Source organism: Podarcis liolepis, assembly GCF_965112155.1.
Source record: "Podarcis liolepis genome assembly, chromosome: 12".
Taxonomy (NCBI): domain Eukaryota; kingdom Metazoa; phylum Chordata; class Lepidosauria; order Squamata; family Lacertidae; genus Podarcis; species Podarcis liolepis.
In genome coordinates, this window is record NC_139563.1 from 38,392,346 (window position 1) to 38,418,892 (window position 26,547).

Below are 26,547 nucleotides of genomic sequence, written 5' to 3' on the forward strand. Positions count from 1 at the left end.
TTGATTGGGAAGCTGCAGTCATAGCAGAATGCTATAGCACAGTTGCTGACAGGAGTGAGAAGCTGCCTGCATGAAACACCTTGTCTCAGAGATCTGCAGTGGTTCTCTATTTGCTACTGGGCCAGGTTCAAGGTGATACTATAAATATATAAAACTCTTAACTGCTTGGGATCAGTTTACCTGTCTAATCCCATAATCTGTTACAGATGCCACACAATACTCATTCCAAACTTGTAAGAAATCAGTCTTTTCGTCTGGCAGCACATACTCTGGAATTCCTTGCCCACTGACATCAGGCAGGCACTTTCACAAGCCTGCTTATAACATTTTGGCTTAGGCAAGCCTATCTAGACATGTAGAAGTTGCATGTATTTTTCTGTTTTAGCTCATGTTGATTTTAGTCATCTTTTGAATGTTTCATAACTCATTTTTAATCAATAATTTTAATGTTTTACTTTCTATTTTTATGAACCACTTAGAGGTTCTCTATATTACAAGCAAGCAGTATATAAAGGTAAAGGTACCCCTGCCCGTACGGGCCAGTCGTGTACGACTCTAGGGTTGCGTGCTCATCTCGCTCTAGAGGCCGTGAGCTGGCGCCGTCCGAGGACACTTCTGGGTCACGTGGCCAGCGTGACGAAGCTGCAGCTGGCAAGCCAGCACCAGCGCAGCACACGGAAACGCCGTTTGCCTTCCCGCTATAAAGTGGTACCTATTTATCTACTTGCACTTTCAAACGTGCTTTCGAACTGCTAGGTGGTCAGGAGCTGGGACCGAACGACGGGAGCTCACCCCGCCGCGGGGATTCGAACCGCCGACCATACGATCAGCAAGTCCTAGGCCCTGAGGTTTTACCCACAGCGCCACCCGCGTCCCTGTTAAGCAGTATATAATTTTTGCTAAATAAATAAAATTAGGCCAAGCTTCAAGTAAACTGACCCCAAGCTGTTGCCTGGATGGGCAAAGCTGGGTCAGATCTACTCTGCCCAGCTACTCCACCTAATTCTTGGTAATGCACATTTAAGACTGCTTTCTAATCCACAATCAAATCACTATATGAACTGATCTGGGACTAGAAGGCGGCACCATACAACTGGAAGGCTTAGTGATAGAATAACCAGGGAGCTAAGGTAAGGGCTAAAGGAAAACCGAAAAGGGGAGTCCTGCCAGAAGCTATTCCCTTCACCACATGCCATATCTTCCATTGCTCATGATCACTCTTACCCCAGGACCACTCATTTCTCCCAGCTCTGAAATCATGACTACTTGGGCATACAGATACCCCACAAACATACTCCTCACTTTAGCGGCAATAAAATATCTAATTACAAGCAGTAGGCAGCAGCATGGCATTAACTAAGAAAACACTGCATTAAGAACTAGGTAAAAAATATGATTAAAGTACCTGTGCTTACAGCAGTCAAAAATATTGTCTATTCGCTGGGAAATTACCCTTCCAGTCAAACCCATCTCCTGATCTTTAATGCTGTAACCAACAAGCTCTCACCTGGTCAATCCCATACATTATCCATTTCTCACCTAAGAGAAATCACAGCAATATCCTCCACCTCCACTCAGTCTCCTACTCTGAGTAGTATCACAGATACTCCCTGGACCCTGCCTCCTACCCAGGACCACAAGCTAGCAATCCACATTTCCAACAGCTGACAAGGGGCGATGCTGCCCACAAGTGATCAGTGAAATTTGACATCTGTGAAAGCTACTAATTGAAATATTATCTAAGAAGAGAATACAATTTAACAAGGCATTTTTCTTTTTTATGACATCTCTGCTTGTGTGTGGTTCCAGTTGCAAAAGAAAATTATCCACTAATCTTTTAAATAATTAATGCCTCAAAAAACAGAAAGACCAAAGCAGTATCTACTTTTGAAGTTAATTAATTTCTGCTTGGTGTTTTGCTAGATTTCCTTATTTAATTCATTTCTATTTGGTTGCATACAAGCTGATGCATGCCAACTAAAAAAAACCCTAAAAACCCTGAAACAACTCATGTACACTACAGAAGCACACCAGGGGAAAGCTATAATTGGCTCTCTGGCATATATTTCTGTGCTTTTCTTAAAAGTAAAAAAAGAAAGAAACAAAAGTGTGTACTGTCAAAGGCTATAGCTTTCACAAGTACAAGAGTGGCAACATCTACACTTTTACAGAGATATGACATATACAGAGGTCTTCATTATCTCCTTAAAGTGCTTTCATATTTCAAAGCATGTCTTCTATCTAAAAACAACTGGATTCTTCTTGGAAAACTCCCTTTTACCCTGGATGCAAGGTCATAGACCAGGAGCTAAAGAGCATGAAACTAAAAAACATAGGGATCAGCTGTTCAAACCCCCATCACATAGCCTAAAGTTCTTGAATCCTGGCTCTAGTTTTCAGCTTCTTTATTACTTAAAAGGTAAAGGGACCCCTGACTGTTAAGTCCAGTTGCAGATGGCTCTGGGGTTGCGGTGCTCATCTCGCTTTACAGGCTGAGGGGGCTGACATTTGTCCGCAGACAGTTTTTCCAGGTCATGTGGCCAGCATGACTTAGCCGCTTCTGGCAAAACTAGAGCAGTGCACGGAAACGCAGTTTACCTTCCCGTCAGAGTGGTACCTATTTATCTACTTGCACTTGCTTTCGAACTGCTATGTTGGCAGGAGCAGGGACCGAGCAACAGGAGCTCACCCTATTCGAACCACCAACCTTCTAATTGGCAGGCCCAAGGCTCTGTGGTTTAGACCACAGCGCCACCCACGTCCCTCTCTATATTACTTAGTTGGTCATTTAAAAAACGATTATATCTGTAAGGTGAAAGTAGTTCCAAGTACAAATATAGGGAAATCAGATTTTATTGTGATAGATTTGTCATTTTAAAAGCTACTGTAGCTGAGGTTGCAGAAATATATCATCAAGGATAAGACCAACAATTTTTTACTATTTATTTTATTTTTAAAATTTCTATACCTCTTTATATTTTTAAGAAAAATCTCAAAGCGGTTTACAGCATATTAAATCAATAAAACAATCTGAAGAAAGTCAAATATAGAGCATACAGTCAAAGCAACATAACAGAAAACTAAAATATTATCTTAGATTTCAAAATAAAACATTACAAAGGAGGTCAACTACAGAATGACATTTAAAATAGTAGGGCTGGGTGAATCTGGGTTCCACCCCCTAGACCAGGTGGAAAGGGCCTTGCAGGGAGCGGCCTTCACGCCTCACAGCCAGGTGATCAGAAGAAATGAATGTGTGTCTAACAATGGAACTGAGGGGTTTTAATATATGCTTTATTTGTTTCTGTAGCACAAAAGTAGGTAAGCATGTTCATTTCCATTCCAAAACAATTTCCAGCAAAACTACAATATCTGCACTCTCTGCAAGGTTGGGGAGATCATATGAAAATTACACATGCCTCAGATCAGTACTATTCCACAATCTAGCTTACCATTAATTTAGACATGCCCAAGTAATACTGCAATGATAGTTGCAGTGGTACCTCTGGTTACGAACTTAATTCGTTCCGGAGGTTCATTCGTAAGCTAAAACCGTTCTTATCCTGAGATGCGCTTTTGCTAATGGGGCCTCCTGCTGCGCGTGCACCTCTGACACGTGATTTCCGTTCACATCCTGGGGCAAAGTTCGCAACCAGGAGCAGCTACTTCCGGGTTAGCGGAGCTCATAACCTGAAGTGTTCATAACCAGAAGTGTTCGTAACCAGAGGTACCACTGTATTTCAAAATATTGTAAGTGCTGCACTTTCATGAATGTGAAGATTCATCTTATTGCAAGGATCCTGGGTCTTCTCAGTGATGGCGCCCCGTTTGTGGAATGGCCTTCCTGGTAAGGTGCACCTATATCCCTCACTGGCTTTCAGGGCACATGTTAAAACATTCATATTTACCCAGGCATTTGATGAGTGATAGAAAATAGCCATGGTAAATATGAAATTAATAACTTTGAGGGTATACGGTTGTTGTTTTAGATATTATAAATGTTTTAAATGGCTTTACAATGTTTTAAAATATGTCAAAAAAATAATTTTATTTTAAATTGTACTGTATAGCATTTGATGTTTGTTACCCCAGGATTGTTTAAAGGGGAGGGTGAGATACAAATGTAAATAAACAAGCTGAGATTCTTTGAGACAGAAAGTAATATCAGCAGAAGTCCTTGTCCTGGCAGTCCAGGAAGGAAGAGTGCAGGAGTCTCTTGGATTCACCAAGTTTTCTCCACATAGAGTTAAATCATAGCCTAGCACCATGTGTGAACTATCCCATCCTGGAAACTGGGGAGGACTCTCTCTGCCTCTAGAAAAATACTCAACTATTCACACAGAACAGTGCAAACAGCGTCCAAGACTCCCATTGTTCTAGGCGCATTTTGCAACAAGGAATTACATTAGCTCCTAACTTTGATATATATCTCAGTTTCTAACTCTTCTAAATTCAGGTAGGTAGCCATGTTGGTCTGACACAGTCAAAGAAAATATTTTTTTTTTAATTGTCCAGTAGCACCTTAGAGACCAACTAAGTTTGTTCTGGGTATAGGCTTTTGTGTGCATGCTTATACTCAGAACAAACCTAAAGGGTAAAGGGACCCCTGACCATTAGGTCCAGTCATGGGGTTGTGGCGTTCATCTCGCTTTATTGGCCGAGGGAGCCGGTGTACAGCTTCCGGGTCATGGCCAGCATGACTAAGCCACTTCTGGTGAACCAGAGCAGCGCACGGAAACACCGTTTACCTTCCTGCTGGAGCGGTACCTATTTATCTACTTGCACTTTGATATGCTTTCGAACTGCTAGGTGGGCAGGAGCAGGGACCGAGCAACGGGAGCTCACCCCGTCGCGGGGATTTGAACCGCCGACCTTCTGATCGGCAAGTCTGTGGTTTAACCCACAGCGCCCCGGTCTTTAATGTGCTCCTGGACAGTTTTTTATTTTTATTTTAACACTTCTAAGTAAGCGCAAACTTGCGTTACTAAATGGGAGGAAATGACTCATCAGTTTGTTGGCATCTTTACATAAAAAGGAAATGAAAAATCATGTTGGTCTAGAAATATTATGTTGGTCAGTGTCTATTTTTAGAAATGTCTCTTCTGTGCTAGTGAACTACCAATGCACAATGGAGGGCCTTTGCTCACGGTTCCATCCCGCTTTGTTTCTATAACTATAGAGCATGCATGGTGACTCCAAGAAAATGCAAAATAGCATGGCCTCAAGCCTAAACACGGTAAAAATTTAGAACAAAATTTTACCTCCCCAGAAACTACATCAGTGGCTGATGAGTGGACAACAATGAGTAAAATTAGGCATAAGGCAGGAAACAACTTTAACAGACTACTGTTTAACTATTATTCAACCTTAGCAGAGCACTGGATGTTTGCTACTCTTGCACAGTGACCAGGATCTAGAGAACTAGGAGGAACATCACATGCACCCAGAAGCTGACATCCCTTCCTACTTTACACCTTACCTTGTATTTTCCTTCCAGGATGCAGCTAGAAGGAAAATACTCAACACACACCCAGTCAGGATTTATTCCACTCATGAACAAGCTCTACAGATCCTAGCCAATGAAGTTAAGCAACTGCACTTGCTTGTGCTTTTACTGTATCTTCACCAATTATACTTGAATGTGATTCCTATGGATGTTGTCAAGTTTTATTCATAATTAGCAGGGGAGAACTCTCTTTATTCCAAAGTTTCAGCTAAAACCCTGCTTACTCCAGACTAAATTAAGTTCATTGACAACCCAAACAGTGAAGAATGTAACATTTCCCCAAAACGAAAATATCACAACCCTCATCCACAAGTCTGTTTCAGACCTGGGAGTTCTAAGAGCTCCTCCTCCACAAATGGCTTGCACTATCACTATAAGCAGATAAACTTTATCAAAATTCCCCAGCATGCGTTGATCAATGAAGATCCCCAACCACAGAAGACCTGTGCACACATTAGAGGACACACTCTAGGATTAGAGCTCTAGCCTACAACCATCAAGGAAGGTTTGCAGCAACTAAGCATTATAATTCATTGTAATCTGTCTGCCACCATCAATTAGCACCCCAGCATTATTTACTTTACAAAATAACACACTACTTAAAATGGTGAAAATCTGAAACACTTACATTACAGGCAGCCCCCCATTTATGCAAGGATTACATTTTGAGACACTGCTCGCATCAGTGAAATCACATATAATTTAAACCCCTTGAAAATGCCTGCAAACACCCCATTCCACCTTTTTAGTGCTGTGAGGCTGCCTGTACCCCCAACTGAACAGAGGACAAATTGGGAATGGTTTGACCCTAATCATGTATTATTTTATTACACATGTTGGATCACAACTCACTCAATTCCTGTTTTGTTCATAACTTGCAGAATAAAGAAGAATACAACTAGAACAGAGCCTATCCTCACTGTAGGCTTTATTACAACCAAATCCTTGTGTCTTTTTGGAAAGCATCTTGTGCTCTGGCTCACACAAGTATAATAGAGTTACTGTACACTAGATCTTGCATTTGAAACATTGGTTTAAAATTCTAATGAGCACCCCTCTTTCAATGACATTTGATTTCAATCATTTATTTTTCATTACACATTTTCACCAGCCAACACCCATCATGACAAAAGTTACCCAGTATACAAAGAATACATTTGTTTTAAAACCACTAGTAACAACCACTAAATTCAGTGACTAATTCTAGTCAGGTTGAGATTGAACCAAGATTTCGCCAGTAAACCTATTAACTATTTTCCTCATATACAGTAAGAACTTCTTTAAAAGTCATAATAAAGCATAATTTCCCCATCATATTTTGTAAAACAGCATTAAAAATAAGTTGTATGCTAAATACCTGATTAGTACTTAAAACCATATCCCTCTGGAATGTTGATAGACTAAAAGCCCAGTGTCTATCTCTACTCTGGAACAAGTCCTACTAAATTCAATGGATCTTACTCCCAGAAAATTGGAATTAGAATTACAGGCCACATTTTTCTAGCAAAAAAATCCTGCAGAATTAAACAGGTATCGCTCCTGCGTAAGCATGTATAACACTGCATTAGTCTCACACGCTCATCTAGTCAGGCATCCTGTTTCTAACAGCAGTGAGATGATAAATCATATAACATCAGATAATTAGTATGTTCATAATAACTGCATGACTAAGGCTGCAAGGCTATGCACCCTTACTTGGGAGTAAGTCCCACTGAACTAAATGTGACACCTCCAAGTGAATATACAAAGAATTGTGATGCAGGAATATAATAACTGGATCATCATATATAATTATCTTAATTCTCCTAATGCCAGTTCATATGTAGCCAAAACAGCACCACTCAGGCACAAGAAAGAAGTATCAGGGGACAACAGCTCACAAAACCTTCCAATGAGCAGGTTGAGCATGCTCAGTGGGCATGGAATACTGACTGGTTGTTGGGAAGAGAATACAAATAAGAGAGAAAACTAAGGGGAAATGGAATGAATGATCAGGGAAGAAGGCAGGGGTGGCTGAACAATAAATTCCACAATGCCACATTTATTTATTTTTTGCAGGTCCCGCTTGTACATGAAACGTAGTGGCTGCTGGGAAATTCATTAGACTGATTTTGCAATATTAAAAAGCCTCTTGCACCTACAGAAAAAAAAGGCCTGCAATTGTCTATCCAGCTGCCAAAGAACAGGTCACATTATGAGTAGTTGGGACAACCAACATGGCAGCAGGAAACCTGATCCAGTTTACCAGCTCTAAAAAGTGAAATATTTTGGCATTCTTTTGTCCCCCATCTTTTTCCTTGGTTTATGAAAGGGCTAAAATGAGATGACTTGAACACCAACATGAATTATGGGTGTCGGTAAGGATTATTAGTAACTAGAGGCTGGATAGTGGTATATGGTGGAGAAACCATATTTGAGTTGGTAACTTTGTTGCAATTTAGTGCAGTCTTATTATTATTACAATATCTTAAAAACTTAAGAAGAAAGATAGGCAAGTGTTTCTTTAAAGTAAACAGATTAATTAGTTCACCACCAAATGTAGGTAAAATCTGGCAGAATAGTAGTAGGGTAAGTTATAGTTTGTAAATCAATAAATTTATTACAAAGACTTCTGGAGTGTCTCAGATAAGAAGAAAAAGACAATAAAATAAAATAAAATCTATGAACAAAAAATAAGGCATTTACCTGAAAGTTAACATCTTCTTTCTTAAAAATTAGTGCACGAACTTCATCAGGGTCCCCATTAAATATAGCTTGAACAAGTGGTGGCTAAAATATAAGAAAACAGAGAAAGCATTTTAATTTCAATGCTATTCAGGTGTAATTATTCCACCACAGTTTTAGATGAGTACCAAAACATTCCATATCACAAATACTTCACTAAAAATCTGTCTAATGCACTCTTTTAAAATGCTCTTCTACATAAACAACCATACTGCACTAATTATCTATACAAGATAAAAATAAAAAAATACCTGATTATTGCATACTAATTTTGCAGAATGCCCTCTGAAAGAAACAGAAAACAACTAGACACATGCATGCAATGTGACAGACAAATAAGGAAGTGCAGTACATCTAAATGATCTGGTGACAAACACATCTATTTCTAAAAATATCTACATGTGCTAACCACCACCATAAACATTTGAAAGCATTATTGCCAAAGCAATAAATAATAACTACTCCACTATTACAATGTTGCTGGACTAGTAGCCCTGCATCACATGATCTATTTTCCATATTTTTAAAGAATGGGACTTGCTTTACTACAGAATATACTATATGGTTTTTGAAAGACTACATAACCAATTATTTTAGGAGCTGTGTTAGAAACAATTTGCTACAAAATTCACTTCTTTGTCAATTTACTTTTGAAAGCAATGATTGGAGCACTCCTTAAGATTTGAAAAGGAACAATCTAGAGAATTTGTTTCATTCATTAGGATTATCGTTAGACACAGAAGTGAATCTACACAACCATATTAACTACTTCAGCAAAATAAATACCAGCTACAGTTTCATATTTATGGCAAGTCAATGGAGCCTTGAACCACAATTACAAACAGGACATATTTAGCAAGAACCTCTTACCAAGCAATGTCCTGAAGCTGAAGGATGTAGAGATATGCTTTCCTGAGGCAGTTTGGAAATAAACGTGGGAGAATCATCTTCCACCTCCTCCAAAACAACAATACACACACGACTCATTCGACCCGTTTGAAGGAGAAAATTAGATTTGTAACAGCCTTGTCCCAAGGATAGCCAAGACAGCACAGAAAGTTCTTTTCCTCTCAAACATAATTTACAAACACTAGTGCTTTGTTTTGAAATACTTAAAATGGCATAACTTAAATTATACTCTATTTGTCAAATTCAACAACATATTCAGCTAATGAAGTCTTCCAAAATATTCCATAAAAAGTTCTGCTAAAATAGTTCTGCTATTACTTTATAGCACTCAATTACTAAAATATCCTCTTACAGTAGAAATTACAACAGTATATATAAAAATTCTGAACTTTCACCAGCCAATTTGCTTTTGTTTAATTTCTACAGAATAAGGCTACCTAAACAGTAAAATCATTGTTATAGACGACATAACACCATTCTGTATAGAATGAAACAAGAGACAATTGCTCTGGCAGAGATGATCACAGCTCTCCCCACTCCAGCAAGGTCAGCCTCCAGTTAACGGTAGCAGGATTTCTACCGAAAAAGGCATACATGACTGCCCCAAGTGTTCCAGGTCATAATCATTCCGCAATTAAAAATGCTACTGCCTTAAAATCAAAAGTCCATCACACAAAAAGCAACGTATAACTCAACAGTTATGCAGCACTAAAGCTCCAAGGTTGACATTTCTTCTCCATGTAAAAATGCCTGCAATGTACAGCTAAGCTGCAGTACATTTACATGTGATGAGTCAGACAACAAAGGACAATGAGACTCAAATAATACTGCTTCTTCAATCTAGATTCCCCAACAGACCGTAACACCGAATGCTACTCCATCAGTCAGAAAAGAAATGCAGAACATTTGTTTTCCATCATCAGACCATTGCTCTAGCTAGCTGCTCCAACAACGAACATGTAAGATATAAATGCCAGTAACAATGTTTTAGCAAAACACCACAAACACAAGGACTTGAATTATTGCTTTAGACTTTTCCTGCAGAAGTAGTTCATCACTCGAGCGCTTCTTTTGATCACTGTGTGAATAGAGGTTCCATTATAGCCTTCATTCAGACCGATGTAAAAAAGGGGGGGGAGGGGAGAGAAAATCAGGCTCCACGCATCATCTTTCAGCCAACTTCTTTATTTGAAGATCTGTGTCTATGCAAGTCCTGTGGTTCTTCACGTTAAATGCTCTATTTATCCAAATTTTGTCATTAATTTAGGATTTTTCATGCAGCAGATGGTACCGCAAACGGTATAAAAAGCTAGTGCTTTAAAAAGGTCATTACAGAACACATTAACAGGACACAAAAATCGCACCCGCAGCAGTATTCCAACAGAGCAATAGATCCGCAGAATGAAATGCCTAGTAATGCTCACATGTTACACTTACCAAATAACTGAGCTACTGCTCTGGATGCAACTTCCTGTAGCAGGGGGAGGGAAAAAAGCAGCTTTGGGGCAGCCCTCACAGAATATCGATGCCAGTTTTGTGTGACTAATTCAGTTAAAACGTAAGATTTCTGTTGAGCCTTTAACATTTTCCACTAAAAGCCACAAGGAAACTCGTATACTGGCACTGCTGACTAACAATGTAGGAAAATAAACAGCTCCAACCCATAACTGCTTTCATATGTTACCATATTCTCAGAACGGTCTCAGTTAACCCTCTATGGCCATGAAACTTTTTAGTCCTTTATAAACTAGGAATTAAAAAGCCTTTTTAAAAAAACAACAACAATCCATTATACAAAGTAATAGCTGCTTACCAGAAATATTTGGGTTGCTGTTAAAAGACATATTTAGCATGCTAACAAGCACCTAAGAAAAGTGAGGATATTAACAAACACTAACCAAAAATGTCATCCAGTAATCTGAATTTACAGCTTTGGTTTGAATCTGCTGAGCTGTAGCAGTGATCTGTGGGTGTATTATATAAATGGGTCATGTGCCCAAAGTATTGGAAATGTTGCTTTTTTAACTCAACAGTACTTTCAGTTCATATTAAGTAACCTTACATTTTTAAGGCTCTCAATTTCAGGTCTTAAAATACAGACTTAGCAGAGCTTCAACAGACATGCGCTGAATGACCATAACAACAGATATCTGAAGTATCTTGTAAGCTGCTTTGGATATGAATACTGTAGATATATTCCTATGGGTTAAGTATCAAAATTTTAAGGTATCAACCAAACACTGGTATTTTCAAATTCTGTGGTGAAAAATAAGTTCAGCAGTATACAGTGAAACAAGATTCACATTTCAGAAGAAAAATACTTTTAAACAAAATTCCAAGTGACTGACTCAGCTGTCCTCAGCTCGGAGATTTTGAATTTTTAGCTAGAAACCATTTTTGTTTACACTGTCGCCTCAGTCATTTCCTCATATTGGTAAATTAATCCCATTTATTTAAATGAAACTTGGTTAAAACAATGCATTCAAAATTGGACATTAGATGTTTTAAGTCTGCTATCCTATGAATTCTTAATTGGGAGAAATAAGTTACCGTATTTTTCGCACCATAAGACGCACCGGACAATAGGACGCACTTTGTTTTAGAGGGGGGAGAACAAGAAAAAAAAATTCTCCCCCTCTCTGCCCAGCACCCCTTCAGTGAAGCAGCAGGAGGCGCTGCACAGAGAGGGGGAGAACTTTCCCCCTCTTGTTTTCCCGCTCTAAAACAAGGTGCCGTTTAAGGTGCGTTCAGGCGGCTTTGGAAGCCTGGAGAGCGAGAGGGGTCGGTGTGCACTGACCCCTCTTGCTCTCCAGGCTTCAGGTTCCTTTCGACCTGCTCTTTGGGGCTGGCGGGGGGAAGCCCACCACCAGCCCCAAAGAGCAGGTTAGGGAGCAGCGGAAAGGCGCAGCGGAGAGGCTCCTGCCATAGCCGCGCGTCACCTCTCCAGCCGGGAGAGGGTCGCGGGGCTATGGCGTCTTCGCTCCATAGGACGCACACACATTTCCCCTTCATTTTTGAAGGGGAAAAAGTGCGTCCTATAGAGCGAAAAATACGGTACACTGACCTGCCAACCTAGCAGTTCGAAAGCATATCAAAGTGCAAGTAGATAAATAGGTACCGCTCTGGCGGGAAGGTAAATGGCGTTTCCGTGCGTTGCTCTGGTTCGCCAGAAGCGGCTTAGTCATGCTGGCCACATGACCCGGAAGCTGTACTCCGGATCCCTCGGCCAATAAAGCGAGATGAGCGCCGCAACCCCAGAGTCGGTCACGACTGGACCTAATGGTCAGGGGTCCCTTTACCTTAAGTTACACTGAACACAGTGATCTTGTATGATCATAATGTTCCTAGTTTACTAAACCATAGTTTAGTAAGTCAGCAATGAGCACTGAGGCTACCATGTTCCCCTTCATGCACTGGCTCTGAAATTTCCATCCTCTCTATTTAAATGAGAGTTTCCCATTTCAGAAGCAACCTGGAGCTCTGGTTTAAACGTATCAGGACACTGAGATCAGTGGGTGAAGGAGCCAAAGGGGGGGGGGGGGAAGAAGGGGGAACATGCAGGTCCAATGTTCTCAATACTATGGTTTGACAACTTCAATCCAGCCCTGTGGATGCTTACCCAGAAGTAAATTTCTGTGAGTCTTTTTGAACATAATGTTCCTGGCTCAACAGAACTATGGTTTTATTTAGTCTGGAACATTGTGTCCAAAAAGGCCTCCTGAGATTTACTTCTGGGTAAACATGTATAGGATTGGGCTGAAAGCTATCTAAAACTGAGGAAAACTAGAAGCACATTGCCCTTCTTTTTTCTATTTAAAGGGCAAAGGCAGCTAACACCTATAGGGACTGGTGGGGCAGAGGGATGGGCAGCTTATGGTAAGATGTGCTAAGGCTAAAAGAGCTAATGGTAGATGGAACATTGCAAGGTTGCAATCCTATGCACGCTCATATAAGAATAAATCCCACTGGACACTGCAAGTCTTGCTTTTGATTTTTTTTAAAATAGGGTTGTGAAAGTAATCAATGCCAAGTCATACCTTATCAATATACAGTGGTGCCTCGCAAGATGAAAATAATCCGTTCCGCGAGTCTCTTCGTCTAGCGGTTTTTTCGTCTTGCGAAGCAACCCTATTGGCGGCTTAGCGCTATTAGCGGCTATTAAAGGCTTAGCGGCTTAGCGGCTAAAAGGCTATTAGCGGCTTAGAAAAAGGGGGGGAGCGAAAAAATGGCAAGACTTTTTCGTCTTGCGAAGCAAGCCCATAGGGAAATTCGTCTAGCGAAGCAACGCAAAAACGGAAAACCCTTTCGTCTAGCGAGTTTTCCGTCTTGCGAGGCATTCGTCTTGCGGGGCACCACTGTAATTAGTATTTACACGGTAGTGAAAATACATCACTCCTTTACAGAAGTATAATGCAAATATTACCTCCAGAGTTATTTTGCAACATGCAGCCCAATCCAATGCATGTTTATTTAGAATGTGTACTGAACGCAGTAAGACTTGCTTGCAAGAAAGTATAGGAGATGGCAGTTTTAGAAGTCCCCATTTTTATTACTGGCCCTGCTCCTATGCCTTTAACAGCAACCTGGCGCGCAAAAATTAATCAGGTAAGGGTCTTCTTAGCATGGCTATATCGGTGGTAAGTGAAGCAGCTTCCAGCTAGAGCTTCCAAAGCTAAACCAGGACTTGCTTCTAAGTGCACAGGATTGTGTCCTCCCTTTCCCCCCCATATATGGCTTTTTGTAAACTCAAAACAGCAGACCCAGAAAATAAAAACTAGCAATCTGGGTGCTAGTGTTAGTCTAGATGCCTCAGAGCATATGTCTGCAGGGAACAACATGGTTACTACCTTTCCTCTTAACAGGGCTCCTGTGCCTTTAAAAGCTGCAGAGAGGCAGATATTCAACAAACACACCTTTCCTAAGAACACAAGATTTAATGAAGTTGGAGGCCAGCTCCAGGCATTAAAATAAACATTCACTCAGTTTTCAGCAGCCCCAAAAACTACATTTTCAGTGAGCGGTAACAAAGAAACAGAGTCACATAGACTTCCCATCACCTGAACTGGAATTTTGTCTGTACTGGAATTGCAGAGGTGGGAGGGGGGAGAGGAAGAAGTTAAATATACCTTGCTATTCAAAGCCTGGATCTGATAGTGTCCCATAGGGACAAGGTCACTCGCTGCTGCTGTTTTCATCAGTGGTGCGGGCTCTGTGTGTGATTCACAGGTGTCAACAATCAAGTGCTTGGAATTAATTGTAGGTACCTGTCACAAAATGTCCCTCTTTTTACAAATAACTGGGTCCCAATTGGCTAGCTGTTCCAGTTTGCAAGGAAAGGAGGGTGTATGAAATGTCACTGGTTTTCACCATCTCTCAAGCCTAATTTTCAATAGGAATTGCTTTTTTGTTATGGAAAGTTATAAGGCAGTACTGGGACACGGTGATGCAGATGTTAAACTATTTGTTTATTTCACAATTCTTATATGCAACTTGATTGTAAAAACAAAACAAAACCCTCAGAGCAGGAGGAAAGAAAGAAAAGACGAGAATGGGCTTAGGTTCTGGAAAGCACAAGGGACTGTCCCAATTGATATTTAAGGGCAAGCCTCTGGAGGAACCCTGCCTATCAAGATATGCAGGCAAAGTTCTGCTGTATATACCACACTTGGCTTGGGGTAGGAAACACAGAAAGCAATGGCTGCACCTATATAGCACAGGAAAGCAAACAGAACATTCCCAAATGTGTGTTTGCAAATATATTTAATACAATAACTTTTTAAATGTTAAGTATATTTCTAGTGACTACAAGCCCTCTCTAAGCAAATTCTAACAATGCAGGAAGGAAAGCTGGAATAAATATATTTTCAAAAAGCATATGCACATCAGGTACTACATAAAACACAGCTGCTAGATATGTCACAAATTCATCCATATAAAAATCAAGTTCAACTTAACTCCATGCCTGGTTGCAGAAATTAATATTAAAAACAAAATTAAGTTGTCTGTCATTTAAAAATCGCAGAGAACAAGGAAAATGACATGTAAAATGAATGTACTTCTAATTTTGTTATCTTGTTACAGTAAGCATTGAAATACCGAAATACCTACTAAAAAGGACTCTTAACTGTATGCATTAAATATACCTACAGAAGCACTACTTGCCTTGCAATAACATCTTTTAGAAAGTACAATATTGTTTATAAGAGTATGAAACAAATGTATTCCGGGAAGAATTCATCTGAAGAGAATCAGCTCCATACAGCACAGCATTACCTGGGAATTTTAAAGTGACATACTGCTACTGCCCACCCATGTGAAAGTATAATTAGCAAATTACATATTATACCCATATGCCACACAGAATATAACAAATGGACACAGAGTGCTATATTTTGGGGCGATAATAAAAAGCTATCCTTATGTCATTATAGCTAATGATAGCAATTATAACTGTTACAGAACATGAAGGGATCTTATCCTACTTCTTCTAAGTTTGAGTGAATCTCTTCTGTAGTACTGTCCTCAACTTATTCTATCTGAATCGTTTAAGGATTTTGCCTCCCTTCTCTGTACAGGCAACAACCAGAAGACACAGGGCATAATGGAGTGGGACACACTTATACACACTCTGCTGATGCGCATGGAGCAGGAGGAACATAACCTCTGTGTGAAAAGGTTGTTGACTGTACTTCCTTCAAAATACCTGTTTCTCAGACCATTAGTTCTTTGTCGTTCAACAACACTAACTCTTGATTCCACTGTCTCCAAAGTTCTCTCCTGGTATGAGCCCTTCTGACTAGGAAATCCAAGGAGGACACACCACAGCTGCTGGAAACTGACTCCAGCTTATCAGAAATGATAGGATTTGCTCCTCTTAGAATAGTATGTTGTAGGCTTCTTGTAGGTGGGATTCCGAGAGGCACAACACTGCTTCAGCTTGCTTACAGGGCCTGTTAAACTCCCATCACTGTGGCAGCAGCTTCCCCATGTTTCCCCTAAGAAACTCCTATCCTGAAGGTTGAAGCCATGAGGTCTGAGAGACTGACACCAAACAGCAGAAAAGAGACACTGTCATCTTCACTACCTTCTACACACATGTGCAATTCCAGATCCCATATGACTCTGGGAGCAAGTATGATTACTCATATCATTCAGTAGCCAGGAGACAATGCTGTCAGACTGGAGTTTTCCAGTTGGCATCTTAACAAGAAATCACTAAAAACAAATTCTAACACCCGATAATTTGTACTTCATAGGAAGAAACCAGTGATAGCAGCAGCACAACAGATTGTGATCTAAGTTGTTTTTTTTGGGGGGGGGGGTAACATTTTGCTTCAAGAATTTGACTATTTGATGTGAAGTTTCCAACCAACTGCGTTTAGTCACAACGCTGAATAATGAAGCTAAGACAAGGACCGTATTCATAGAAAGTCATCATATGATAAGTCAGACATCAAAGGAGGTAAATATCAGTGTACAACATTTATTTGCTTTTTGAAAAGGGAAAGCCTGCTTTCAAACTGCATCTGATGCTCAATTTTAATCTGACACAGAAAGAGCCTTATCATCGGGATTCCTGCTTTGCAGGGAGTTGGACAAGATGAACCTTGAGGTCCCTTCCAACTCTACAATTCTATGATTCTATGTTTACCAGGAATAAAGTCCAGAACAGTTCAATAGTATTTTCTTTCTTGGAAGAAAGTGACAAAAGTCCAGGATTATGAATTCTTGCTGAGAAGCACTACCATCACCACTGCAAACCCAAATCACACAGGCAGTCTTTACTTTCTAGCAGGAACAGCAGGCATGAATATGAGAAATCACAACACAGGGAATTAAGACTAGGGCATGGGTAGGCAAACTAAGGCCCGGAGCCGGATTTGGCCCAATCGCCTTCTAAATCTGGCCCGTGGACGGTCCAGGAATCAGCGTGTTTTTACACGAGTAGAATGTGTGCTTTTATTTAAAATGCATCTCTGGGTTATTTGTGGGGCATAGGAATTTATTTTATTTTCAAAATAGTCGGGGCCCCCACAAGGTCTGAGGGACAGTGGACCGGCCTCCTGCTGAAAAAGTTTGCTAACCCCTGTTATAGAGCCAACCTCCAAGACTCTGAGATTAAACATTACAATCAAGTAACCTTGTTAAAAAGTAATAGAACTACTGATGTGGCAGAACTGGGATACATTTGATGACTGTATATTCCATAATTCCCTGATATGCATGATATCTCATATAGCAGGAGAAATTAACTGCCACTGAGGCTGAACACTTACACAGAAGAATAGAGAGGTATCTAATCTTTAACGTAAGAAGTATAGTAAGTGATAAATGGGAGTATATTCTTTAGCATGAAGATTTTGTGTGTGTGTGTGTGTGTGTGTGTGTGTGTGTGTATTTTCCCTATGAGTCTAAGTGGTAGTCTGGATTATTTCTAGGGTTTTTTAAATTGAGAATATCTCCTGTGTGTGACAAAAGCAGTTGAAGATTTCCCACCCACAGTTCACTAGACAAGAGGCAGACAGAAAATAAGTGCCCAGGATATACCCAGCAAAAATAAGATAGCTTCCACATATTTCCAACTGCAGAAGGAAGCAAAGCTGTAAAGTAGCAATGTGACTATTAGGGAAGTGGAGCATTTGACTATTTTGCAAGTATCTTCATTTTAAAAAACAAGACATAAAAATTCACTGCAATTTTGAGAGCCTTCTTTCTTTCATCTGGGGCACAAGGCTTCCTTAACATAGAACATCCTAACTGGCTTCCTCACAGTCTCAAATTTTGAAATACTAGTTACCAATCAAAACATGAGTCATGGATCAGACACATTATGGAGGCTCTGGCTCATTCAGGAAGCAAAATCTGAGCTGGATGCATTAGTCCTTCTTTTGTTATTCCTTGGCTGAGGAAAAAGCCCTACCTTGATTATTTATAATTTTGAATAAAGGGGGGTAGGAACAATTTTGAATATAGTTTTCAAAGATCCTAGTCTTCAACTATTTTTTTTTAAACTTAATTTGTTTGCTTTCAAACATATCAATATTTAGCACCTTGATATATATATCTGTGGCAACGGAAAGCCATACAAAATAATCTTTATGGTTAAAGTAAGTTGCTAGGGTTACAAAATGTTTGTCTAGTAGTCAAACCAAAACCATTTGAAAATTCTTTTGAAAATCCCATGTGTCTATCAGCAGCAGTACTTGGGAGGATACCACCAGCGTTTTACAACTTATTACAGGAATACATGCTACTTCCTCTCAAACTATTTAGGAAACACAGAAGAAAATGATTCATATTATTCTGGCCTGTGGAAGGGTGTGGACAACACACTGATTACAACTATTTAAAATCTTCAGCAGTGACTCATCACTGGTATAGGGCATTTCCAACTCCAGCCTCTTTGGCAACGTAATATCTTCCGTTACATTATTCAGAGGAAGAGCAAATTGATGGGATCTAACCCATTCTTTCTTAGAATATACGTATGACAAAATAGTTTTCAGAACTGAGCACATGGCAAAGTTACCTAAGCTGCAATTCTATATGAACTTACCTAGGAGTAAATCCCACTGAGCTCAACGTGGCTTACATCTGAGCAGATATTTATAGGATTGCACCGTTAAGCATCCAGGTTTGAAGGGTATTAATAGATCAGCTAAAATCAAGTGACTAGAGAAATCTATCCAGGTTTCTTTGCCACCTCAAAGGAGAGGAGATGCTATGTTTTCCTTTTTGGACACTATTCTCTAGTTCTTTCTTCCATCCTGGAAATTACAAATAGACTCTTGTTCAAGTACGTGAAAATTCAGATTGTTTTGTTTCCAGAAGTTTATTGTCAAATAATATACATGAGTCTTTTTAATTACAAAAGGTAGAAATACAAATGCTGTCTGTTTGACAAAGAGTTTTCTGCGAAAGAAAACTCCAAAATAAGCATGTGCAGCCAGTTTAGCAAGGTTTACAAGATCCTTCATGAAAGACACCAAAAAAGACAGAGGGAGGCTGTTTATTCCTATTGTTGTTTTGTGAATTTTAGCTCTCAAAAGATTTTTTAAAAATGTCTTATAGATTTGGCCAAAGACAAATGAATACATTTCTCAAAATTCATATGCATTAAGATGTCAGGAAATAACTAGGTTGCTAATCATACATACTATTTGTTGTTCTAGCGGTTAGGAACAGACATACTGCATATGTGAAAGAATTGAATTACAGTTTCCATGGATACCATTTTAAAAAAATCTTTAAAAATGTGACTCCTGCAAGAATTACTCATCATCACTACATCTGCACAATCTGACTTTGCAAAACTAGCCAGGATCAAGGTTAATCATTAAATCAGATGCATGGTGCCTAATTATTTATTTAAAAATGCTTGGGGGAGATTCAGGTTCATCAGGAATATGTAGTCCTATACCAGCTCAAGAAAGATTTTCCAAAGTAATGCTTTGGAAGCTGAAAGAATATTAAAAATCCCAGTTCAAGTAAGTAAGTGAGTAAGAACAGGATAAATCTGACTCTCTGGGGTTCATGTATATGCTTACAAATTAGTAAACATACGGAACAGGAATAAATTACATGTCTTTATTCACTGTCCACATTATGGCTAAACTCAGATGCTGTTCTTGGTTTGTTCATTACCCAATCCTTCTCACCAAATGACACATTTCAGAAAACAATTGTGCTAGCTAGATCACTGCTACATTTCAAAACCGATAGTAAATTCAATCTGAAATGTGAATGCTACTGATATTTCTCAGGTTAACTGAGGTGCTGATGATACTGTTACGGCCTGCACTGCAATTTTTGTGAGCTCCTGGGGTAGTGTGTGGTTATGGAGAAGAGAGTCCTTGAAAAACGTGCCTGGAAGGGAGGCCTTGCAAGGAAGTCTCAGGGATATCAACTATTCAAGCGACTGGAGGCAGAGGTAAGTGAGGCTAGAGGATGGCTGGGTCCGAGGGAGGCTTACAGAAGCTTGCATTCTGTTGCTCGCTCTGACCTCTTACCCGTGGCATCACTGGAGGTCTGGTGGTGGTGTTACTGAACACTAACCCAGTTCCTAAGATCCATAATGTTATTGTGAACAAACAGGCTGACCTGATCTGCATAATCGAGACCTGGGGAGAGGGAGATGGATGGACCTGACCTAACACAACTCTCTCTACCTGGAGTGACAAACACTCTCATGTGTTGTCCCACAGCTATTTGTTGCTGTCAGCCTCTTTAGGGGCTGCATTGAAAAGAAATTTATGTCTTTGAAATGAGTACCTATTCCATGATTCATGGCTGGATTTGAAATCCCTAAATCTACTTTGGAGATGGAACCCACAAAGGGCCGACTATTCTGATAGTGAGCGATAAAAAGGATGCCTCTTGTCCTGACATGCAACAATATTTTTTGTCTTATCATGAGACTCCATCAAAAACGTTCTATAGGAAAGTCTGATAGCATGCATTAGTTGGAAGTGGATTAGATTGTGAACTGACTGTACAAATTAGATGTGTATAAATCTGTTGTGCATGTCGAGTTACACATAAATTAAAGTTTAACAGGTACAACCAATTTTAAAGTGTAAACTATCCTTCAATGGCATTTTTTAAAAAGTGCAAACTTTTCAAACAGAAAGTTCATCTAAATCACTAGTTTAAAATCAGCCTATTATTCCAGCCTCACAACAGAGGTCATTACGACACAGTCCCATTTCTGCAGTAATAGTCTCTAGAGATTTCTTAATCTATAGGTTTCTATTCGACTGTTGGGTTCTGTGTGTAAAAATCCATAATCTAAAATGCAAGTTTTGAATGCATATATTTTAGCACAGTTTCACTAGCTAATGAAAAAGCCACTATATAAAGTAAACTACTGCCCCCTGGGGTACAAAATCAGAATTTTAAATCCAGTCTAGCAAACAATTCTAATAATTACATCTATGGATATACTGAAATACAGGCTGACAATTCCAGACAGATTTGCTAATTACCAACCCAGAACAATCCTCTTCTTCCCATCTATATTTAAAAGCCTGATTTTAAAATATCACATCTCTAGCTAATTAATGTTGCCTGAAAGGAAAGAAAGAAGCCACCCTAAACAGTATCTGAAATTTCAATCTAAGATTGTGCAATTAAGACATTGTTCTTCAGAGCAACTTTGTAACAGCATGATAATCACTAGAGTCTGCAAGTACACGCACCAAAATTTAAAAATTCACACATAGTAAAACAGGAAACTCTCTTGGGAACAGAAAATTAAAAGCTGCAGGACGTTTGAATGAGAGTGTCTTACTTTACACTATATACAGGAGGCATCAGTGAAAAGTCCAAAAAATAATCTGAAGTAACTTGCAACATAAAAAATAATGTTCCCATTTCTTTGTCCAATATAGGTGCCAAATGAGAAAGGCAGAGGAAATGAATCTCTGAATTAGCCACCCCTGCCTCTCATATAGGTCAATCACAGAACATACAACTAGCAAAGTGCCTGACTACGACAAAACGGCTGGGTATAGTTAGGTTGTGGTGTTTAACTTTACGTCACACCAACAAGCCCAATTATATTATTTCCACCAATTGCCCCCTACGTTTCCATGGTATCAGTGTCATCCATCTCTTCAGTGTCCCTCAAATCACAGAAGTCACTTTTAAAAACACTCAGACTAATGTGGGGTGGCTGGTGGAAGCCACTTTCACATAAAAAAAATATGTAATGCATTCCAAATTCCAAAATTTTGGTGAAACAAATTAATTCCATTTTTTACATGCCCTCCTATATCCACAATGATCAGAAGAAGCATTATTACCCACCAGGCAGGCCCAGAGTTAAAACTGCCCAAACAGCAACAAATGTATATGCTGCTAAGGGCCAACCTGAATGGTTCCATCTATGATCACTTAATACTTAATGGGTATAAATTAATAAGCCTAGCATACTAGCCAAGCATGGATAGGCAAACTAAGGCCCAGGGGCCAGATCAGGCCCAATCGCCTTCTAAATCCAGCTCGCGGACAGTCCGGGAATCAGCATGTTTTTACATGAGTAGAATATGGTTACAGTATAAGACGTCCCTGTTTCCCGGGGACAGTCCCTGGATTTACAAATCAGTCCCCGTACAAAATCCATTGAAGTTCAAAAGTGTCCCCAGATTCATTGAAAAAAATCTGGTAACCTTAGAGTAGAATGTGTCCTTTTATTTAAAATGCATCTCTAGGTTATTTGTAAGGTAAAGGTAAAGGTACCCCTGCCCGTACGGGCCAGTCGTGTCCGACTCTGGGATTGTGCGCCCATCTCACTTAAGAGGCCGGGGGCCAGCGCTGTCCAGAGACACTTCCGGGTCACGTGGCCAGCGTGACGAAGCTGCTCTGGCGAGCTGGCACCAGCGCAGCACACGGAAACGCCGTTTACCTTCCCGCTAGAAAGCGGTACCTATTTATCTACTTGCACTTGGGGTGCTTTCGAACTGCTAGGTGGGCAGGAGCTGGGACCGAAGGACGGGAGCTCACCCCGCCGTGGGGATTCGAACCGCCGACCATACAATCGGCAAGCCCTAGGCGCTGAGGTTTTACCCACAGCGCCACCCGCGTCCCTCCAGGTTATTTGTAGGGCATAGGAATTCATTCATTATTATTATTATCATTATTATTATTATTATTAAAAATATGGTCTGGCCCCCCACAAGGTCTGAGGGACAGTGGACTGGCCCCCTGCTGAATAAGTTTGCTGACCCCTGAGCCAAGGTATATAAATTCCAAGATTAGCATTAGGTTATCAGGGGAATTAACTCTAACATTATAGCCTCATTCAGATGTAACCCTAAACAACCAGTTAACCTTACAAGAACAACTTGCAGCAAGCCATAGGCTAACATGCTTCCTCATCCTCACTCCTCCTTTTGCATGTCTATGAAAAGCAGTTTGGAAGCTTTCACTTCCATTTTCAATTAACTGCAGCTTGTTATATTTGAACCTAGACCATAATCTTAACTATGGCTTGTAAAAACAAACCAACGTCAAACAAAAGTTCAGATGGTACAATAAAATGAAGTTAATCCAAAACAGAAATAATCTGCAGATACAGATTTGTGTAGCTAAACTGATGGGGTGGGGGAATTGCAACAGTTAAAGTTACATTTCTAGGTTCTTTTCAACAATAGTATGAAACAACAGGAAATTAAAGGATATTGCAGAAACCAATGTTAAATTCTATAATATAAGAACCCAAATTTGCTAAAAAGGGACTTTCCAAGAGCTTTCATAATGCGGTTCTGACTAGTCTGAACAATTACTGATCAGCCAACAAGTACTTTAGAAAAACCCATTTTCAGCAGTTAGAGAAACTAGTCCATCGATTCAGTTACCAGCATTTACTCCAAACAGTTTACATGTAATATCACATTCCTTTATTTTTATTTGGCTTATATGACAGTAGTTTATAGTTGAGCCACATGGTGGCACAATACAAAAAGAAAACACGGTTTGAAAACCAAAAGCAAAGTCTTATTGTTAACTAAAATGTGGATGCAGAACCACCATATGTAGTATGAAGAGGAAAGAAAAGGAACAGGAGGCAGTGCTGATCCCCTGCTTCATGTTCCCCAACCCAACAAGATCTACTTAGAGAAAAGCATATGGGGGGAAGTAATTTGGGAGGGGAGTAGAAGAGACAAAATAAGGTTTAAGTTTAAAGCTGCATTTTAAATCAGTTTTATTGCATACATTAAATATTGTTTCACTTGTAACAAATGCTATTTTAAAGAATCATACACGAGTCTACCACTACTGTAGTTTAAATCTATTTTATTTAAATGTTGAAGGCACACATGGAAATTACACAAGGCACTAGAACACTGCATGCATCCTTCCCCCCCCCCCCCAGGGCACAGACATAGCTCTCAAGGTGTTGTTGAGGAGCTGTACTCCAACATCTTGGGGACCAGAGGTTCCCCATTTCTGTTCTAAGGCTACAGTAAGTCTGTACAGTGATTACTTTATCCTGTCTCAAACCAAAGAGAATAATGCCACTGCAACTTCTTTAATAAAGTATGCTTTTGAGCTGCCTGTTCATGGTATTTTTTTTTAAAAAAACCTAGACTAAGGATTTCTCTTTTGAAATGCAATGGCAGAGAAATAATTCCTAAGTATCAGGCGCATATTCCCAGTCTCAGGCGCTGCTTCAAAGGGACTATTTTGCACAATCAGATTGAAGCAGGACCCAATTTCAGAAACAAAGATTGTGAGAAGGTGGCTATAGAGAAATGTGGTCTCTAAAGTATGTGTATCCCGTGTGTGTAGATATTTATAAGTTGAAACCAGCACCTTGGTTTTGGCTCAGAAGCATGCTAGTAGCATGTGCAGTTGGCAAATCCAAGGCTGCACAGTCTCATTTAAAGGGAGATAGGCTGCAGCATTTTGCAGCAGCTGAAGCATCTGGATCATTTTTCTCAAGGTCAGCCCTTCATAAAACATATTACAATTGTTAAGCCTGGAAGTTATGAAAGCATGATTCAATGTGGCATGGCCATATCCTCCAACATGTAATTGACAGAAAGCTGCTCTAGGCTACAGCAACCTGCTTGGCAAATGCCACTGTCTTGGACAGACTTTCCCAACCTGCCACCCTCTAGATGTTTTGGAGTACAACTCCCATCATGCCAGACCTTCAGACTGGGACTGATAGGGAGATAGGAGTCCAAAACACTTGGAAATCACTGGAGTGGAGAAAGCTTGTCTAGGATAACACCAAGGATGTGATAGAAGCATATCACCAAGGATGTGATAGAAGTGAATCCAAAGAGAGAGACACCCAAGAAACTTCCTTCTTCAGCTCAAATCACAGGTCAAGTCTGTGCTATGTAAACTCAACTATTAAGATAGTGTTGACTTCATTTTTTTTTACCATAAAGGTTACTGAGACTGCTGATTTGCTGAGTCTTTTTCCAATTGTTAGCTATGTAAAAATTAAGTAAAGGGTTATGAGCTTTATTCAAACTAATGTTGATCACAATTAAATTCACTGATTTCAATTTGACAAATCTATTTGACTTTAGATTTTGAGGGCCACAATATCTAATAGATTTCACTGAAATTTTTGCTAGAGAAGAAAGGAGAAGGTGATGCAAACTTACAGATAAATAAAATATTTTGTAGAGCACAGTAAAAGGCAAAAAACACCTCCTTTTCGTCTGAATGAACTACAAGACTCGGAGAGAGATGAAAATCTAATAAAACTCAAGACACAAACCTATATGTTCATTGACACTCTTGGAGAAAAATGTTTCTCACTATATTTAAATGCACAACTTTAAAGAAAAATGGGTTAAGTATCAATACTTACTAATTATGTTACGCTTCATAACAGTTATTGAGAATAAAAGCACAAACTCTGAAAGCCGCTTATTACCAGGTCTCCCAATAGTAAAAGTACTTCATGTGATTGGCTGGCACAGAGTTTCAAACAGTGATTGACAACTCGAAGATCACAGTAATGAGCATGCTACAAATGACTAGAGCAGTTAAATTGCTGTCATGCAATACACAACTATGATAAATTGCACTGGACGTGTATGGTAGAAATACAGACCATTCTTGCATGAGATTTTGTTAAGCATAACATAAAACATTCTTATACAACTATTGCAGCAGAATCTAACATGCCATAGAATCAGGTGTCAAATGCTGAGCATTAGCAGAGTTTATCTAATAATTTATCTTACTCACTCCCACTCAAACAGCAATACTGGTGAAAACTAATTCATATATTTCCAAGATGAACAAGTTGTCTGCTGAGTATTAATTTGGAAGAATATTTTTGATGAAATTTGATCTTTAAAGCTCTATAGATAACTGGTTTTTCCTACTGTAGCTACATGCACCACTAGGCAAACACTATCCTTTGTCAAGAGACTCCACAACCACAGTTATTAAGTAAGCAGATTATGGAAGAGCAAGCAATAGCATGTAGTAGTACACCCCTGATTTTTTCAGTAGATTTGCAACTCTGCAATTTCCCTCAATACTTGATGTTCATCGCACAGTCACAATGTTTTTAAATGAATTAGTCCTATGCGGAACTTTGACACAGATCTGTCTCTGTTAATTATGCAATCTCAGTTCACAGACAAACCTTGCAAAGATAGAGAATTATAATGAAATACAAAAATAAAATATTTCCTTGATGGCATATTAGCTGCATTTGGATGAATGTATACCAGCTTATTAAGCAGAGAATAACCCCCCCACCCCCAAGCAAGTAGCTTCCTTGCTCCTTCCTTTGTGCAAGTCACAAGTAAACCAGGAATTCATTAGCCAGAAAACTATGGTTTGGATCAAGAGAGGACCTTAAACAATGTTCTGAATATGGTTTTAGACCCTTGCTTGTTCCAAAGCTGGTAACCACAGTTTCCCATTCT

At 39.6% G+C, this 26,547-nt stretch overlaps 1 protein-coding gene and 1 long non-coding RNA gene across 3 annotated transcripts in view; one reads left to right on the forward strand and one right to left on the reverse strand.

The window, feature by feature from the left end:
• The window catches only part of LOC310690106, a 93,501-nt gene extending 76,165 nt beyond the window's left edge, over nt 1-17,336 (forward strand). The window contains exons 2-3 of the long non-coding RNA XR_014517908.1: nt 12,254-13,193; nt 13,505-17,336. This is a non-coding gene — a long non-coding RNA (uncharacterized lncRNA). The remainder of the gene's footprint in view (nt 1-12,253; nt 13,194-13,504) is intronic.
• ANKRD28 (ankyrin repeat domain 28) overlaps nt 1-26,547 on the reverse strand; it is an 85,158-nt gene that overhangs the window by 43,240 nt on the left and 15,371 nt on the right. The window contains exons 1-2 of one of the 2 annotated variants that reach the window (XM_083467888.1): nt 9,101-10,576; nt 8,192-8,275 (exon numbers count right to left, since the gene is read on the reverse strand). In XM_083467888.1, the coding sequence (XP_083324014.1) occupies nt 8,192-8,275; nt 9,101-9,217 (201 nt within the window). In that variant the 5' untranslated portion in view covers nt 9,218-10,576. Of the gene's footprint in view, nt 1-8,191; nt 8,276-9,100; nt 10,577-26,547 lie in introns of those variants that run through there. The other variant, XM_083467889.1, reaches the window with a different exon arrangement.